At 33.0% G+C, this 20,817-nt stretch overlaps 1 protein-coding gene across 2 annotated transcripts in view; it reads right to left on the reverse strand.

Annotated features, from left to right (window-relative positions):
* Positions 1–20,817, reverse strand: part of FOXJ3 (forkhead box J3) — a 140,504-nt gene that overhangs the window by 39,078 nt on the left and 80,609 nt on the right. For both annotated transcript variants that reach the window (XM_031962336.1, XM_031962335.1), the window contains exon 5: positions 6,855–6,938. In XM_031962336.1, the coding sequence (XP_031818196.1) occupies positions 6,855–6,938 (84 nt within the window). The remainder of the gene's footprint in view (positions 1–6,854; positions 6,939–20,817) is intronic.

Consider the following 20,817-nt stretch of genomic DNA (forward strand, 5'->3'; position numbering starts at 1 on the left):
TTATTTTTACAATAACTCTAAGACGAAGAAAGTAAAAGTATGTCTAGCTTCATTAACAAGAGATTGCTTCAAAGAAGTTAAAGAACTTGCTATAAATCACAAGTGTTGAAAATAGAATTAAAATCCAAATTGTAACATTTTAATGTAGTCATCTATTTACTATATCAAATTATCTTCTATTCTACTTCTATAGCTTCTTGTGATCCTGTGTATTTCTGCGGGGATTCAAGGGGACCCCCAAAATGTTAGGGTTCCAGACAAAAAGATGTCTCAAAAAGACTTTGCAGATCCATACCCACAGAAGAAACTGAATATAGATCAAAGCATTCTCTATTACTCTATCTCTCACTTTTATTTTTAACTTAATTTTTCTGGAGGGTTTTTTATTTTCATTAATGTGGGAGATGTTTTCTTGACTTTTATGAAATTGTTTTGCATAACTTTACATGTAGTTTCTTATTTGTGGGTGGGAATAAGGGAGCGAATCTAGAGCTCAAAAATGTTAAAAACAAATGTTTAAAAAAAAAAAAAAAAAAAAGAATTTGCAGGTTCAGACCCATCCCCTAATCCAGAGAGAAATTTATAATAATACAAGTGGGCTAAATTCCATAAAGGAACTAGCAATTGAGCATGCAACAAGCAAGTTGTTTTATAGGGGAAAGTGAGGAAAACCAGGTGTTTCATATATCACTGATATACTATATTGTGATTTTGAGATAGAATTGAGGAGTGGTCAGGTTCTTAAAAGAACATGCAATTTGGGCACTGTGTGTACAGGTGTTCTCCCCATATTCACTAGGTGAAAGGGGAGAAGTGGAGGGATGGGTAGGAGGGATTCTCAGGAGCTGTGTTTTCAGGCCTAACGTATCACTAGGTCAAGTAGCAGACACCCAATTTTGTATTTCTTCTGTGTTAATTTTAAGCATCCCATTGTCGCTGTTCATTAGTTTCAGGAATACTATTATGGCTGGCAAACAGTCAGCAATTTTTGGACTTTAACATCCTGACTGTATAAGGTAAACTAAGGCAAACTAGCTTAAGGGAAGTACTACATCATTCCTAAGGGGCTGCATTCCAGTAAGATGGCTTGAGATCTGCACTACATCATCCCTAAGGCCAGGTAGCCTGTGGGGATCACATCATTATGAAGACTAGGTATAAAAACAAAACTGTTTTACTTTATGATTTTCTCCAAGTGTTTTTGACGACAGGAAAGTTCTATGATAATAATCATCTAAATGTACCTTAATTTTCCCTAACAATCTAATTTCCCAATCTAGGCTAGCTTATTCTAATTTATCCATATAATTCGTAACTAATTTAAGAGAAATAAGAGAAATCAAAATTCATTAGCCTCACATTCAAAGTTACTCATAATCTAGTTCCAAATTATCTTTCCAGAATTCTAATATTATTTCCTTTCATGTGGTCTATACACCACATTCAAAAAAGTCATGTATTCTTTCAAATTGGTCTACTTATTATCCTTGAAATATATACTAATAGCATTTCATGTAAATAGAAAGCACTAAGGGCTTACAAAGCATTTAGACTGTTCTTTGGTCTTAAGCTGTCCTTCCTTCCTCTCCCCTCTTCTTGCTAATCTTCACAAGCTGAAATCTTATGGGGAAGGTTATTTACTGCTTCAAGGACCAACTCAAATTATAAGACACCATTTCCCAAATTTTCCCAGATTTTTGTAGTGGGAACGAATTTCTTCCTTCTTTGAATTCTAGCATTATATATTTATGCATATATATTTCATGTAGTACTAATGTGTAAATTAGTAAATTAGTACTTATAACTCCTCAAAAGTTCATTTTTGTAATAATCTCAGCAACTAGTATATAATCTTCTGCAGAACAAGTGGTTCAATAAAAAAAAAAAAAAAAGATTTTTGAATGTATTTCCCCCTGCTTCTTAGATTAATCAGATTTCTTTATTTCCGGAGAATTCTAGACAAGTACCTCATTTAAGTGCCTCCAATTTATCTGGTGTAAGAGAATTCAAAGGACATGCATTTTAGACATAAAAAGTAATTGGTTTGAAGACAAGAGATGGATTAGGGACTCTTAGAATAGCAAAATGGCCAATGTGGATGGAAAAAAAAAAAAAATCAAGCTAAATAGTTTCTACTTCAGCTTAGAGAAAATAAAAGAGACAGTGAAGCCACTTATATTCACTCTAGAATCATCTTGACCTGATACATAATTATGGTTTCCAGTTGGACACAAAGATAATGAGATGAAGAATCTTATTTTCTATCAAGGTTTATTGGTTCAAATTGTGAGGAGACATGGCTTTGGTGAGAGAACTTCAAAGACAGGATGGCTAGCTGTTCCTCTGGTTTTTCAAAGAAGAAATCTTTAGAATTAGAATAATTTAATTAATAAATCTGTATCTGGAAGATTTTTAACAAACAAACAAAAAAAAACCCACTAAGTTTTTTTTTTTTTTTTTAAACACTTCTTTGGAAAAGTCTAGGATCAAGAAATGAAAAGTATGGTGAATGTCTTCTTCAAAAAGAGCCAGAAGAGCCCTCTTTGTAGTGGCCAGAAACTGTTAAGTGAGAGGATGCCCATCAATTGGAGAATGGCTGAATAAATTGTGGTACACGAATATTATGGATTGTTACTGTTCTGTAAGAAATGACCATCAGGATGATTTCAGAAAGGCCTGGAGAGACTTACATGAACTGATGCTGAGTGAAATGAGCGGTACCAGGAGATCATTATATATTTCAACAACAATACTATATGATGATCAATTCTGATGGATGTGGCCCTCTTCAACAATGAGATGAACCAAATCAGTTCCAATAGAGCAGTAATGAACTGAACCAGCTACACCCAGCAAAAGAACTCTGGGAGATGACTATGAACCACTACATAGAATTCCCAATCCCTCTATTTTTGTTCACCTGCACTTTTGATTTCCTTCACAGGCTAATTGTAAACTATTTCAAAATCCGATTCTTTTTATACAACAAAATAACTGTTTGGACATGTATACATATATTGTATTTAACTTATACTTCAAAATATTTAACATGTATTGGTCAACCTGCTATCTGGTGGAAGGGGTGGGGGGAAGGAGGGGAAAAGTTGGAACAAAAGGTCTTGCAATTGTCAATGCTGAGAAATTATCCATGCATACATCTTGTAAATAAAAAGCTATAATAACAATAAAAAAAGAAAGTAATTGAGAAATACAACAGTCAAAATGGGATTATTATGATAAGGTGGAAAGATCATCAACATGTCTCAATATGTTCAAGATCTATGAAGCCTTAAAGAAAAAAGAGCTAATGAAAATAAACACTGATATAATTCTATCTGTACATATCCATTAAAATCTATTTTAAAAAAAGAGCCAGAAGGTTGTTAAATATGAAAAACAACAAATGAAAACTGACCACATCTTAAGAATAACTGATTATAAAAGTAATACTTATGTAAAGATCACCTATTGGAGTCAAAAATGAATGATCACTGGATAATCAGTGTAAACTAGAAAAATCAAGACAAAAAAGACAAAAATCAAAAGATTTTCTCTGCCACTACAACAGTTTCAATTGGAGCATTTTAAACAAACTATTGACTCTGATAGATAAGAAATAGCTAAAATGAAAACAATAACTCTATTATGACCTTTTTTTGAAAACCAATACAAAACAAGCTGACACAACAAAAAGCTTAAATCATTGAAATCACTGTAGCCAATAAATGTTTAATCTCTACTAAGCAGATATGTGGTACCCAAAAGTGACAGAGTCAATGTGTTAGAGCTTCTTTGCTATATACAGAAAAAAAAAAGTTGAAAAACTATCAATTTTTTTTTCTTAAACTGCATACATATATACAGACAAAACTGAGGAGAAAATGACCACCTGGAAAATTTGGCAAGAGAGCCAAGTAAATGTAGATTGTTTAGAGAGCATTTGTGGATAAAAACAGAAGTCAGATAACAAATAAATACGAGTTGCATTATAATGTTAACTCCAAAGATTCTATCAGCGAAGGTACTTCAACAAAAATTGCTATCACTCTATACTTTAACAAATTTTCTCTTCATAAGTTACTATGGGTGAAAAGAATTTTATTACCTAAGCCAACTTTTTGATGGTGACAAAGTAATTTATTAAGAAAGCTACCAAATATACTTTTCCCTCAATATGCAAAAAAGGGGGAAACTTACGAAAAGTTTGGAAAATAAAAAGTGTGCAAACTGATCCCTGTTTTCTTACTGATTTCCAAGTAAATTAATAACAAATTTCAACAAGGAAAACTTGCACATATTATATAAAGAGAAACTGTGCTAAAAACATAATAAACAAAGAACTTATGATCAAAGAGGTATATAGTTTTCAATCAATATCAGTCAGAATTGGGAGAAAAAAAAAGGAAAGTTCTAAGAATTACAAAAAGAAAAAGGGAGAAAGGGAGAACAACCCATAAGAGGGATATTATCTGCAAGAAGCATAGCTTTGGATCTTGGATGTAATTTGAATTTCTCCCCATCGTGATCCTCCCGTGATCCAATTTAGAATTTATATAACCTAATTCCATATACATATTCAAATAATAATAGATAGTATTTATGTAGCACTTTCAGATTCACAAAACACTTTACAAATATTGTCTCATTTTATTCTAACAATCCCATGAGATAAGTGCCATTATTTGCACTTGAACAAGAAGGCAGAAAAGAAGGCAGACAAAGGTGAAGTTACTTGTGCAGGGTTACATAGTCACTAAGTATCTGAGGTTGAATTTGAACTCAAATCTTCTTGATTCCAAGTGCAATATTTTCATCCACTGAGCTATTTAGTTTCCTTAGTAACAAATTATAAATATTATAAAACAACAAATGCTTTTGCACTTTTTGATTAATTCAAGATTCCACACACTGATTTAAAAAATGATAATTTATATATATGGTACTCGGGGCTAATGTATTTCTGGGGCAGTGCCGATCAAAATCTGTTGTCTCAGTTATTAAATTCTAAAAAGCTATTTTAAGCATGTATAGGTCTTTACCATGCTAGGCTTGAATATTGTCAACCAATCAAGTTATGTAAGCTACTTGGCTCTCAAGGTGGAAGTACAAATACAAGCTAACTAGATAGCTGTCCAGCTAAGAAGGAGATACATAATAACTTCCTACACCTTTGAAAACAGTGGTAAACCAGAAACTACTAGGTTTGTTGCCTAAGAGTTATTACACTTCAGGACCTTGATTTATAGAATCAAAGAATGTTACAATCAGCTTAATCCAATTTTTTCCTATTACAAATGAAGAAACTGAAGACCTGAGATGTAAAGGTGTCATGTCCAAAGCGATGAACAAGTAGTAAACAGCAGAGTCAAAGTTTGAATCCAACTCTTCTGGTTCTAACTTGGCTCTCTCTACACCTGGTATCTGGCCCCACTTTGTCTCCTAATAAACTTAGTTTGAGGTCTTGAAACTTTAGGTCAGAATGTTTTTCAATCAGGAATGGGCAACAAAATCTATTCATCTCTGTCCAACATCTTTCCAACATTTCTCCTGAACTTTCTTAGTTCTTCTCCTACCTTAATTCTTGCAAGGACTTTTCAAGGAGATTAAACATAGGGGAAGAGTTTGCTTTCTCTCTTATAGAAGCTACTATTATACTATATTCTACAGTTTAGGAATTACTAGATTTTGTTTATGAATCCAGTAATTCATCTACTGTGACACTTATCTGTAGAAACCAAGGGCTAAATTTTAGGTTAAGAGACTTACCACTGCTATAATGATACAGACATGGATAAAAATTAGGCTCAGCAAAGAGATAAACTGGAACACAGTTGGTACTAAGTATTAAAAGTTTAATATATACTTAACAAAAAACAAAGTAATAGAGATTCATTCACTCATATATAATTGTTCATGTTTGTCAAATTCATAATTTTCACAAAGACAAAGGAGAAAAAATACTATTCTCAAATCTTAAGGAGCTACTCCTAAATGGCAATTAATTTCCAAGTGAAAAGAAATGTTTCATAATAGAGTAGCCTCAGACCAAGGACAGCGTTGAAGAATAGAATACCTTAATTCTTGACACTTTCATCTCTCCTTCTCCAAGATCAACTATCCAAGTATACTTATTGGAGGGAATTTAATTTCTATTTGGGATGAGCGAAGTATGGAGGTAAAGGGATGGTGAAAAATAAAAAAAATTGTATAGATCTTAAATAAAGCTTGCTTTTCATAGCATATCAGCAAATTAAATTCTATAAAGTACACAACTAGGCATTTTGTTATACAATGTGATAGTAACATGGCTAAGTGCAGCAGAAAGGATTTCTTATATAAATTAAACTGTTGACTTTAGAGAATTTGCAGTAACCAGATAAACAAAAGGAAATAAACTTGATTATATAACACCTACCATATTAAATTGGTATAGTAATAAAAAGCAAAAACATTCATCACATCAGGAGTAAGAAGATCTAGGGGCTAGTCTCGTCTCTCCCTGTCTAATTGTGTTGACTAAGGCAAGATTTTTATTAACTTCTATTTCAGTAGCCTGATATGGAAAATATGGACAATCTCTTTGCCTAATTTCCTAATATTATTATTGTGAGGATCAAATGAAATAATGAATATGAAGAAATGATTTGAAAAGTGTGAAATGCTACACAAAAAGAAAAGAAAAATACTTAGGATACAAGAATTCAGTATTAGAAAGAACATGAATTCAATCTCCTTCACTATACAGATTATAATAATATTTTGCCTTTCATAAATTTACATTTGTGAAAACTGAGAAAATGATATTTTAACTCACATAACAACATTTATATTAAGCCTTAGACAAAGAACTTTACCCGTTCTACAGATCTTGCCCTCTTCTTTGGCCGTGAAGGCAGTGTGTCTTCCTTGGGATTGTTGTCTATTGCCCAATAAGAACCCTAAAAGTGAAGAAAAAATAAATAAGTTTAACATTTTTATTAAAGCAAAGATATTTTAGACTAGAAAACTTGGCTTTTATAATAAATGCTCCAATTGCAAAATTGAGTTTTTTGCCCTACCTATCTTTAAAAAAGTACATTATTTTTCTTTCTTTCCACTTAATATTTTATTTTTTCCAATTATATGTAAAGATTGTTTTGAACATTCATTTTTATGAGATTTTGAGTTCCAAATTTTTCTCTTTTCTTTCCTCTTCTAAGACAGTAAGCAATCTGATATGTTATTTCTGTATCAGTCAAGTTGTGAAAGAAAAATCACAAAAGGGAAAAATCACAAGAAAAAAAAAAACCCGACAAAAAAGTGAAAATGGTATACTTTAATCTACAATCAGTCTCCATAGTTCTTGCTTTAAATGTGGATGACATTTTCCATCCCAAATCTAGTGGAATTGTCTTAAATCACTGTATTGCTAAGAAGAGCTAAGTGTAATAGATCATCACACCATGTTGCTGTAACTATATGTAAGGTTCTCCTGGTTCTGCTCACTTCACTCAGCATGAGTTTGTATATATGTCTTTCCAGGCTTTTCTGAAACCTATCTGCTCATCATTTCTTATAGAAAAATAGTATTATTACATTCATATACCACACTTACTCATCATTCTCTAATTGATGGGCATCCTTCCCCAATTTCCAATTCCTTGCCAGCACAAAAAGGTCTGCTATAAACATTTTTATACATGTGAATCCTTTTCCCTCTTTTATGATCTCTTTGGAATTCAGACCAGTAGTGGTATTGCTGGACCAAAGGGTAGGCATAGTTTACAGCCCTTTGGGCATAGTTTCAAATTGTTCTCCAGAATGGCTGGATCAACATAATTACAATCCATTAATATTCCATTTTTCCCAAATCCCCTCCAACATTTATCATTTTTTTCAATTTTCTTTTCCTATAATTTTAGCTGATCAAATAGGTTTGAGATGGTACCTCTAAGTTGTTTTAACTTATATTTCTCTTATCAATAGTAATTTAAAGCATTTTCATATGATTATGGATGGCTTTATTTTCATCTGAAAATTGATTGTTCACCTTCTTTGATCATTTATCAATTGGGGTATGATTTGTATTCTTATAAATTTGATTCAATTCTCTATATATTTTAGAAATGAGGCCTGCATCAGAAATACTGTTTGTAAAAATAGTTTCCCAGCTTTATGCTTCCCTTCTAATGTTGGTTGTATTGGTTTGTTTGTGCAAAACTTTTTTTAACTTAATGCAACAAAATTATACATTTTACATTTCATGATGTTCTTTATTTCTTTTTGATCAGAAATTCCTCCCTTCTCTAAAAACCTAATAGTATACTATTCCTTGTTCTCCCAATTTGCTTATAGTACCACCCTTTATTTCTAAATCATAAATTCATAAGAAAAACAAATAAATAAACTGATAAATCATGAACCCATTTTGACCTGGTAAATAGTGTGAGATGTTGGTATATGCCTAGTTTCTGCCATTCTGTTTTCCAGGTTTCCCAGTAGTTTTTATCAAGTAGACTTATGTAAGAGGCTGGAGTTTTTTTCCAACAATTTTCTAATATTTTAATTTAACCAATGAAGAATCATTAAGCAACATAGCCAGATAAGCCTGTGTACAAGTTTTATATGTTGTCTTCTTACTCCCCATCCCCATTAGCAAACAGAGGACCTTAGAAAGAAGATGGACTCGGACAGAAAACCTGTGATCAATTAGGACCTGATCTAAATATATCCTAGACCAAGGAAGACCATTAAAATCTTGGAAGTGATATAATAAAAGCCTTTGCCAAATCTATCTGTATGCCCTGAACCTTGGCTATCACATTCAACACCTCTTGTTCCCCTATTCTGCATAATGACCTGTTGTCTCCCTCACAGTAATTCTTTCCCAGGTTCTCATCCTTATTCAATTCAGACAAACAATGCTCTGTGCAATCATTGTGCTCTATTCTTTAGGAATTTTACCATTAAAGTCTTCTCCCGAATTAATCTCTGCCACTTTCATAAACAAAACCTAGCTTTCTCTTGGGGACAAGAGTTTTCAACTTCTCCTACGTTACTCCCAAAACCCAACTCACAGAGTCAATGCTATACTACTTCCTAACCTCTTGTTCTTCTACCTTTCCTTCTATCTCATTGCTAAATCTATTCTTGGTCCATATTGCAACTTTATTCCCTCCACTTCTCTCTCTCCTAATTCATTGTGTCTTGTTTTAATCTCAATTACTTCCCTGTACAATCTTTACCCAAAGGATGATCAATTCAACTATTTACTTATTTCACTCTCATCAACCTTTAAAGCCTTTACTCCTATTGTCAATCACAATTTGCCAAAACCCCACCCATCACTTTCTTTGTTTCTACTGCCTAGATGCTTAATTAATAAAGTCACACAAATGAGACCACTTCCCCCAACATGGTCATATTCATGTCGATGGTCACTGGGCATGCTTCAGTTTGTTAAATTCATTGGTCTTCAAATGATAGGTCAGTGAGTTTGACTTTTAGTTCCTGGGAAAACCCTAAAACAGATCAGGTGCAAAGGTCATTCTTTGGGGAAACTTTTTCCCAAAGTTAACAGTGCCTTTTTCTTTCTAGGAATTTAAAAAAAACGTTGTTATTCTGATTTAGTTTTTCAAAGTCACGCCAACAAAATAGGTACTTACCTAAGTATTACTAGTTACTATACTAACTGCTGGGAACATAAAGAAAGAAAAAAAAAAAATCCTTGTTCTAAAGGGGCCTTTGGTCTAATGGAGAAGAGAACATGTAAACAACTATGTACAAACAAGGCATATACAAGATAAGGAGGAAATAATTGACAGAAGGAAGGCATTACAATTAAAGCAAATCAGGAAAATTTTGTATAGTACAAGATTTTAGCTGAGACTTAAAGGAAGCCAAAGAAGCCAGGAAATGATGATAAGAAGGGAGAGAAATTTAAGCATGTGGGACAGTCAGTGAAAATACTTGAACTGAAGAGATGGAACCCCTTGTTGTGAGGACCATCAGAGGCCAGTGTCAATGGATCTCAAAGGGGAAGGGGAAGAAAATGGAGGAGAACAACTTAAATATAAGATCAACAAGATAGGAGGAGGCCAGGTTATAAAAGACTGAATAAATATAAAAAGGCTTTAAATTTGATCCTGAGTAGGGGATCCACTAGAACTGAGTAGGAAGATAACATAGTAAAACCTGTGCTCTAGGAAGATTCACTATTCTTCTTTCACCAGCTATTTCAAACAATATGTCTTTTACCATAATTTCATTCCCTAACCTTCACTTCCAAAACTGAGGCCATTTGCTAAGAACTATTTTTTCTCTTCCTCATTTTAAATTACTTAGATATTTCATCCCAACATTTCTTTCATTCCTGTTTCTGATAAACATAGCAATGATCTCAATTCCTAAACCATATTTTTTTTTAATCTTCATCCTTCTTGACCTCTTTGCAGTTTTTGACACAACTAATCATTCGCTCCTCCTAAATATACTTTCTTTAGATTTCTATGACATTGTTCTTTTGATTCTTCTCTTACCTGTCTGATCATGCCTAAGTTTTCTTTGCTGATTCTTTTTTCCATATCATTCTTTCTTTCTGCAAGATTCCCAAGCTTTGTCCTGAGCCCTCTTCTCTTCTAAATTTCGGTCTCATTTTGTGATCTCATCAGATCCTACAGGTTCAATTATCTCCGATTTACTTAAACACACACACACACACACACACACGTCTCTCTGCTGAGTTATAATTCATTTATTTCAAACTGTTTCTTGGGCACCTCAAACCAGAAATCTTTCAGGTATTTCAAACTCAATGAGTCCAAAACTTAATTCATTATCCTCTTCCCCCTCCCTAAACATTCTCCTTTCTACAACTTTCCTGTAACTATTCAAGGCACCATTATTCTCTGAGTCATTCAAGGATGTAACATCAGTGTCATTCTTAACTTCTCACCTCTACACACCCCTTACAATCTGTTGCCAGATATTGTCATGTATATTTTGACAATATTTCTTGTATGCATCCCCCTCTCCATTCACAGTCACAATTCTTGTTCAGATCCTCATCAACTTTTACTTGGTCTTTTGCAAAAGACTAGTTTCAACTAGTTTCTCTCTGCTTCAATTCATTCTCCACTCAGCTACCAAAGCAATTTTTCTAAAGGAAAGAAACAGGCATTTATTAAGCAACCACTATGGGTAAGGCATTATACTAAACGTGTTACAATTATTATCTCATTTGACCCTCCAGCAACTCTAATAGGTAGGTGCTACTACCCCCATCTTACAGATAAAAAAAAAAAACCCAGGGTGACACAGCTATTAAGTGTCTGAGGCTAGATTTGAACTCAGATCTTCTTGACTTCCACAACAGCCCAGTACTTTTATCTACTGGATCACTTAGCTGTCTAAGCTTAAAGTACCTCCTGCCCCTTGGGAATTCAGTGTTTTCCTATTACCTCCAGAATCAAATATAAATTCCTGTTTAGAGTTTTAAAATTTCACAACTATAGCCTACTCCCTCCCATGCATTCAGTGCATGATCTGACTATGCTGGCCTACTGGCAGTTCCTCAAATAGGCCTCTCCATATCCATGCCTTCACATTGTTTTTACCCTATACTTATGATGCTGTATGACCTTGCTGCTGCCTCACATTCTACTGGGTTTCAAAACTCCTAACAAATTCTACTTTTGTGGAGGAAAAGTTCTGGTCTTCGCTGTTACTGCCTTTCTTGTTTAATACTTTCATATACTACTACTCTCTCTACATAGAAAATATTTATACTCCTAGAGAGCGGGGACTGCTTTTTGTCTTTACATCCCCAGTGCTTTTCAAAATGCTTAGCACAAAGTAACAGCTTAATAACTATTGGGTAAGGGACTGACTGACCAATTACCTTTATCTACCAGGGATAATAATATCACTTACCTCAACACAACTGTTGTGAGAACTAAATAAGATATAAAGCACTTTGCTAACTATAGAGTGATATATAAATATGAACTATCATAATCCAAAGCATTAACATGTATTTAACAATATATGTTTCTGACATACTACATTCATAGTACTTTACTTCAGTGAAAAAAGCAAAATACAAAGTAAAGAAAACATGGTCCCAACTTTATAGACTTAAAGGATAAAGAGATAAGCAGATTGGAATGGAAGTCCCAAGGTAACAAAATGAAATAAAACATGGAAAAATCCAGGGTCTGGAGAATGGCTAAATAAATTATGGTATATGAATGTTATGGAAAATTATCGTTATATAGTAAGAAATGACCAGCAGGACAATTTTAGAGAGACCTGTATGAACTAATGCTAAGTGAAATGAGCAGAACCAGGAGATCATTATACATGGCAACAAGATTATATGACAATCAATTTTAATGAACGTGGCTCATTCCAACAATGAGATGAGTGATGCCAATTCCAATGATCCTGTGATGAAGAGAGCCATCTACATTCTAAGAGAGGACTATGGGAACTAAGTGTGGATCACAACATAGCATTTTCACTCTTTTTGTTGTTGCTTGCTTGCTTTTGTTTTCTTACTCATTTACTTTCCTTTTTAATCTTATTTTTCTTGGGTAGGAAGAGAATTGTATAAATATGTTTACACATATTGGAATTAACATACATTGGATTGCTTGCCATCTAGGAAAGGAGGTAGGGGGAAGGAGGAGAAAATCTGAAACACAAGGCTATGCAAGGACCAATGTTAGCAAATCATCCGTGCCTATGTTTTGAAAATAGAAAGATTTAAAAATTAAAAAGAAAAGAAAAATCTAGGGTGTTAACACCTGGGCTCAAAAAAAAAAAAAATCATTTGTTAACATTCAGCATAGAACAGCTGTTGATATAAAAATTATATGAAGTTTTTTGCTGGTTCATAGCTGGAAGAAATCATCAAGATAGTTCTACTCACTTATTTTACAGGTTAGGAAATTAGAAACTCTAAGGGAACTTGATATAAGTTCAATATAAGATGGCAGATAAAACTCAAAAACAAAGCAAAACAAAAATCTATGTTAATAAAATACTTTCAGAAGAAATAGAAAATTGATCATATTCTTCTTGTTGGGAGACAATATGGTGTAATGGAAAGTGTCAAATTTGGCATCAGACAACCCAGGGTCAAATTCTGACTGAAATTTATTACCTATAAGCCTTTGGGCAAGTTAGACACTCACCATCTCAGTTTTGACTTCTACTAGACCCTATCTCCAAAATGAAATGGGCTGCTTAGGTCTTGGAAGGATTAAAAGAGACACTAAATTCTTCACCAAGAAAGGCCATTGAGCTAATGCTAAAGAACTATTTGGCAAGGATATCATGGAGTAGATTTTTGTTCAAGAAGTGCTTGGAATGAATAATCTATGAGATCTATTCCAAATCTGAAATTTTATGTCTATATTATAAATATTCAAAGTAGCTACACGGGTCATACCATTTCCTATAACACATTATGACTACAATTTTCATTTTAAGTCCTTAAGGATCTTGGGGTAGATGATTAACTGCATAAGGAAATGGCAAAACACTCCAGTATCTTTGCTAAGAAAACCTCAAAGACAATACTGATGTGCCATGGTCCACAGGGTTACAACGAGTCAGACACAATAGACCAACAACAGTTAATGTTAGCATGAAAGGCCAACCAACAAACTTCTACGCTAAATTCATTATAGATGAATTATATTCATCTGTTGAAATCTAAGATTAAAATAGAATTCTCTGTGATAGCAATGATATAGTTTGACAAATTTAGGAGTTTCTAAAAGACATATTTAGGTTTTTCTTCCAACAATGAAAATTTTAAAAAAAATTAATAATAGCTTTTTATTTTCAAATTACATGCAAAGATAGTTTTCAACAGTCACCCTTGCAAAACTCTGTGTTCTAGTTTTTTCTCCCTCCCTCTTTTACCGCCTCACTTTCCTAAACAGAAAGTAATCCAATATAAGTTAAATATGTGCAATTCTTTTAAGTATATTTCCACATTTATCATGCTGCACAAGAAAAACAAGATCAAAAAGGAAAAAATAAGTAAGCAAACAACATATTTAACTTGTATCAAGTTGCTTGCTATCTTGGGGAAGGGGTAAAGGAGGAGAAAAATTTGGAATATAAAGTCTTACAAAAATGAATGTTGAAACTTCCTTTACATATATTTGGGAAAATAAATAAATTTACATTGTACTTTGGAATCATTTAAATATATTATTTTGCCATTAACCAAATAATCGATTATCAAAAATGTTCAGATTTCTACTGTTTTGATTTTACATATTCTATATATATATGAAATATTTTATTGAATCATACATGTTTTATTTTTAAAAATACCTTTCAGAAAATACACTCAAATTTTGTTTTAATAAACTCCTTATTACTTAAAAAAAAAAAGAAAGAAAAAAAGTTATTCCCTTGTTCTCCCCAAAAAAAAAAAATTCCAGTTAAGTATAAGCTATCATTATTTATTTTACTGGGGTGGAGAAGTAGTGAAAGAATGTCTAACAAAGATCAAATTATAGTTTACTTATATTTTCTCAAGCAGCACTACAACAAAAGAGCACAAAATTCACAATTATTTAAATAGAGATATAATCATACGATGGATCAAGGTCAACTCAAATTAAAAATCTGGTTAAAGATGAATGAAAGAATAAGTGAATCAACGGGAATTTGTTAAATACTATATAACCAAAAACTACTGTGCTAGTTTCTGTTATAAACAGAAAAGTACAACAGTCTCAATACTACAGAACACAAAGAAAACAACAAAATATAAGAGTAACTAATCTTGGAACTTTAGCATTTACCTATTCAGCCACAGAATGTTATTTTTCAAGATAGTTTCCTTGGCAAGAACTTATTCAGGGGAAGGAAAATTTAGGGATAAAGAAATGACATATGATCTCACTGAAATAAAGAGCTCAAAAATGAGAAAATTCCCTCTCTCAATGTATCCATCTTTAACTTGCTTAAGAACAAGGCTTCTGATACTTTTTCCACTTATTGACTCTTGTTCACCAGAGAAATTTTTATATGACTGTGGATATATATATAAAGTAGGTATATAAATCAAGCATTTACTGATAATAAACCATGAAGAAATTTTGGTATACAAATCATTTTACCATTTATTAAAGAGAAAACCAAATTTGTATACTAATTAGATGGATTGTGTTTGTTTTGTTTTTATATAGAGAATGAAATACTGGTAGAATATTTGATAGCTTTTATTATTGCCAAATGCAGAAATTAGATTATTTTTTTATTCCTACATTTTACAAAATTTACATTAAAAGATGGACGCAAGATAGCAGGAAGCAATGCAGTCAGTAAAACACTTCCTAACATTTAGAAAATTCAGCAGTCTTATAAATCCTGATGGGGGAAATCTAGAAAAAACTAAAGGGAATCCTATTTTCAGCCCAGCTTTGCATAAGGACACAGATGAGATCTTTAAACAGTGGAACCAAGGTGGGCCATGGGAACAGTACATGTACATATCATTCCAACACCCATAGAAAGGCTATGTACCAAAAGATCTCAGACCCATATGAGTACCCTAAACCTACACTAGGACACGTTGATGGAACAGGAAACAAATGGCAGTTTTGTTATCTACCAACTAGTTCTAGGTAATAAAATCTAAGGCAGAATGAGAAATGTGTTTTGTTTAGCAGCTTGTTTGGAGTAGAGAGGTTCTGAGTAGATCAGAAAGAGTAAGTTCTAAAGCTGGTAGCAGCAGCAGTGTTGACTGCTCAGACCTGATGCATAAAAGTAGGGTCTAACATGACTAGCCCATCCTGCAAAGGAATAATCAGGGAAGACCTAACTAAAGAAGAATCAGGCTATAAAGTTACAGGAGAAAAAAGACAATTTCAACAAATGTAATTAAAAAGTTATATTGCTGTAGATGAGATGTAATAATATCAATGATTGGTCCTTTAACAAGCCTCAATGTGAAATAAAGAGTAGATTCTGTATATTATTCATATATATTTTAACTCAACAGAAACAGGGCCTCTGTTAACATTAGCTTCCTGTTTTGATTAATTCAGACTTATTTAGAAAATCCACAAAACTAAGCACAGAGATATGTTTATCCTGCTCTGATATGAGATGTTCATCTATGTCAATGAACATATAGGGGATGTACAAAAAACTACTTGTCCATAAATAATGTTTCAATTATCTGAGTGGCAAATAAGTAAATGAAAAATTTTCACTGATCTGGATCAGTAGTTCAGCTTGAATGACTCAAGTAAAAAAAAGAGTTACAGGCTTAAATTATTCTTTGGATTAGTCCAATAAGGTATAAGTTAAGTTCTCTATACTGATAATCTTTCAAATCTAATGACTGGTTATCAGACAGGAAATATTTACAATATGACAATCTCTGACTACACATCACAAAACAAATGATATCTTAAGGAGTGATAGTTATAAGGTAGTCAAGGGGCAGCTCCCAATTCCCACCAGACAGGCTCCTCCATCAGATAAATTTATATTTATCAGTTGAGGCAAGAGTATATTATAACCAGCAACTAAAGAACAGGCTAACACTTGGCCATTACTGAATCAGAAAATAGAGAAATATAATAACATTAAGTGTCCATTAAATGCCTACTGTGTGACAGGCACTATGTTAATTAAATAATAGGAATACCAATGAATTCTCTCTATGCTCAAGTAGTTTACAATCTAACAGGAGAAAGAACATTCATATCAAAGAAATTGAAAAGGAGGATCAGAGATTTGGGCACCACATTGATGGGAGTTGAAACTTACAGACCATAAGAAATGAAAAGTTCAAGTTTCTCTAAAAGAAGACTGGGAATTCTTTTGTTTTTATTTCTTCACTAGTTGTGAATTCACTTTTTTCATTTTTGATACTGGCAATCTGCTTTTCTTTTTAAAAAGTGAATTTAAGGCTTATCAATCTTACTTTGTTTCCTCATTCAAAAAACTAGTTGCTGATCTTATTAACTCAATGTTTTCTTTTTTGCTTTCAATCTTGTTAATATCTCTGATTTCGGTATTTCTATTTTAGTGTTTATTTGGGTTTTTTAATTTTTTTAAATTGATTTTTTTAAGTTGAATGTTCAATTTATTAATTTGTTCTTTCTATTATTGAAGAGTTTAGAAATATAAAATTTCCCCCAATTATTACTTTGGCTATATCCTCAAAATTTTGGCCTCATTGTTGTACTATCATTAATGATTATTTCTATGATTTATTCTTTGACCCAGTCATTCTTGAGTATTAACTTTCCAATTAATTTTTAATCTTTCCTTCAAAAATCTTTTATTAATATAATTGTATTGCCTTTGACTGATAAAGGATATGTTTAACATGTGTTTTTGAGATTTATGCCCTAATTCATCATCATTTTTATATGCCATGCACAGCTGAGAAACAGGTATATTATTCCTATTCAAAATTATTCAGTGGTCTATCATATTCCATATTTCTAAAATTCTATATAAGTCCTTTGTTTCTTTTGGATTTTTTGATCCAGTTAATCTAGGGCTGGGAGAGATATAGTAGTCTTCTACTATTTTGGTTTTACTTTCTACCTGTAACTCATTTAATTTTTCCTTAAAAAAAGTTAAATGTTGTGTCATTTGGTATGTTTATTTTTGATATAAATTCACTATGTACAGTACCATTTAGCAAAATGTAGTTTCCCTATTTTTCTTTATCAGATCTATTTTTGCTTTTTTTTTTTTTTTTTTTTGTCTAAGATCATGATGATAATCGTTACTTCTTTTTTTTTTTAACCAGTTTTAACAAATATTTTGCTTTGGGATTTCTAATCTACTCTATCTTCTTATTTTATAGGTGAGGCTAGCTTACTCACACATTACAGCTATGACACCAGTGGTGTATTTCATTTCATCCTATTCTTTTATACCTCCCCCTCATACACCCTTTTTTTCAGGGATTCTAAGAGTTTGAATTGGGAGGTAAAGCATTTTAGGCATAGGGAAATGCATTATAAAGAGAGATGAGGAGACAGGACTATCACTTGCTTCAAAGGCTAGACTGTCTTGCCTACTGGTGTCAAATTCAAATAAAAAGATTACCTGTATTGTATTGTACAGTATTTTTATTCATTTTGTTAAACATTTTCCAATCACATTTTAATGTCGCTCAGGCCTGTTCAACTGATAGCTGTAGTCTTGCCTAATAATGAAGACAAAAATCTCAAGAAGACTGAGGCACAGATTCCCTATACCCAAGAACAAGTACTGGGGAAACAGCAAGAATACATATGTACTAACACTATTAAAGTAAGAGTCAGATAAGATTATTTAATCATCCTCAAACACTGATTCATTATAACAATATTTGCTGAGCATCTCCTAGTAGACAAGACAAAGTGCTTGTGCTTTAAAGACCAGAGATAAAAGGAAATAAGGAATTTAACCTCTATCCTAAAGTAAAACACAGACACAAAAAATCAGCAACAAAACTTAAGGGCCAAAAGAGTATCACAGATAATTAGAATTCATGTGATAATTGGCAACTCTTGGTAAAGTTCTAAGTCGTGACAACCAATAACAATGTACAGAGAGAAAATCCATTGGCTCAAACATAATTAACAGATATTGTAATGCCAATACAGGACATAAAATATTCCAACATCAAGAAGAAATGATCTTTGGGTTATTCACATCACTGCTATTCTCTGGAAGTAGAATTAATAGAGTAGACTATAAAAAGCTAGTTTTTTATAGTGACAAATCAAACAATCACTTGCCTATAACCATTAAATATTTTGGGGATGAACATAAGTAGGCCCAACTTTGATGCCATATTTGTCTCTACTAAAGGTATTTGCTAAGATGACTATAAACAGGCCTAATTTAATTTAGAAAATGTCTTAATTAAAACCACATTAATACATCTATTGCTAAGATTAAGTACTTTGCCTGTAAGAACTGTTAAGTAGATTTTGCAAAAATACAAATGTTATTCCCATTTTACAGACTATTTTATTGACTAGAAGATGAAAATACAGGGTATATGTGCCAACAAGTAAATAACTTGTACATGGGGCACATACACCCTGTATTTTCATCTTCTAGTCATTTCCCCAGTTGATGATTTACTTTCCCTCCTCAAATTTTGGAATTAGCAATTTATCCACGTTTTAATACCCCAGAGAAGAATGTAACCTTCTTACAGGCAAGTGTTTTGTTTTTGTTTTTTTGGGGGGAAGGGTGGAAGATGCCTTGTGCTCTTCACATTCTAGGCCATTTAAAATGAAATCAGTATTTGATCCTATGTCTTCATTGCAGATCTCATGCTCTTTCTATCATTTCATATTGCCTCTCATTAAAGTGGCTATCTTTCATGAGCACTAATGAGTGGGATAGTACAATTCAGCCATAGAGTATAAATGCTAAATGATGGGAAGAAATGGCATCAAAATAAATTATTATATACCTAGAGGACCTAACTTAGAAGGTGAGCCTAAAATAACTAAATCATATTGGATGCCAACCACTCCTATAAGAGTTAAACACTTGGATACAAATTCTTGCCTGAAGGCTTTGACTACATGGAACTGTCAATGTATAATCTCTGTCAACTCTATACTCCAATATTTTTCCCCCTCAAGCATACTCACCTCCCTGCAAAATTTTATCACCACTAATATAATGGTACCCACTGTACATATACTTAGCAATGTATTAGGTGTGTGGCAAGAGAATTTCTGGATCAGGCCTTCTGCTGTCTTTGCAGTAAGAGAGACTGTGATGGAAAAGAAACTCTGGTTTAAACTTCTTGCTACCACTATGATAAGAACAAATCAATGCCCTGTTCTCTACTTTGAGCTTTCAGGCATTGTTCTCCCCTTGAAGGTCACAACATCTACAAACTCAAGGCTTGGAATGAAGCCATAGCTGCTGCCTTGGCCAAGTGGCAGATAAACAAATCTTCCCCTTTCTAAGATATGCATAACTTATACCCTTATCTTCCCTTTGTGAAAAAGTAAGTCCACTTATTTATACTGTTTATATATTTACATTCTATATAAGACCGCTGAAGCTCATAGTCTAAGCTCTCTGACTTTTTAGGCAGATGAGTGTGCCCAGAGCATAAAGTTACAGATTGCATCATCTCTGCATGTAATTATTAGCAGCAGTACCTAATCAGTAGATCCATAGATAATTCTTACACAGGTGTCATAAATTACTTAATGCATAAAATCATAAAATTTGTGACTGAAAAGGACTTTATAGGTTAAGTCTAATCCTCTCTTTTCACACATGAGGAAACCAAGGTCCAGAAAAAGTAAATGACTGTTGGAGTTCACACTGGTTACCAAGCAGCAAAAAAGGGATTTTAATCCCAAATCCTTTTTACCCAAAATCCAGCATTCTTTTCACTATCTACAACTAACTCTCCTTGAAGTTTTAATTTCTCTGCAGATTATCTTCAACTTTAAAGAAAACAGAAATAAGGGGGCAGCTAGGTGGCGCAGTGAATAGAGCACCAGCCCTGAAGTCAAGAGGATTTGAGTTCAAATCTGGTCTCAGAACACTGCCAAGCTGTGTGACCCTGGTCAAGTCACTTAACTCCAATTGCCAGAGAGAGCGGGAAAAAAAAAAAAGGAAAACAGAAAACAGAAACAAGTTGCTATAATTATCACAAAATAAGAATTTATAAAAAGGCATCAGAAGAGATAGACACACATATACATATATAAAATGGGGGGGGGGAAGGGAAAGAAAAGAGGAGAGAGATAGTAGCATTGGCAGAGGCATCAGAAGGCATGGATTTGAATCCTATTCTCATTAATTGTGCAA

The sequence above is a fragment of the Sarcophilus harrisii genome, chromosome 3 (genome assembly GCF_902635505.1).
Source record: "Sarcophilus harrisii chromosome 3, mSarHar1.11, whole genome shotgun sequence".
NCBI classification, from domain to species: Eukaryota; Metazoa; Chordata; class Mammalia; order Dasyuromorphia; family Dasyuridae; genus Sarcophilus; species Sarcophilus harrisii.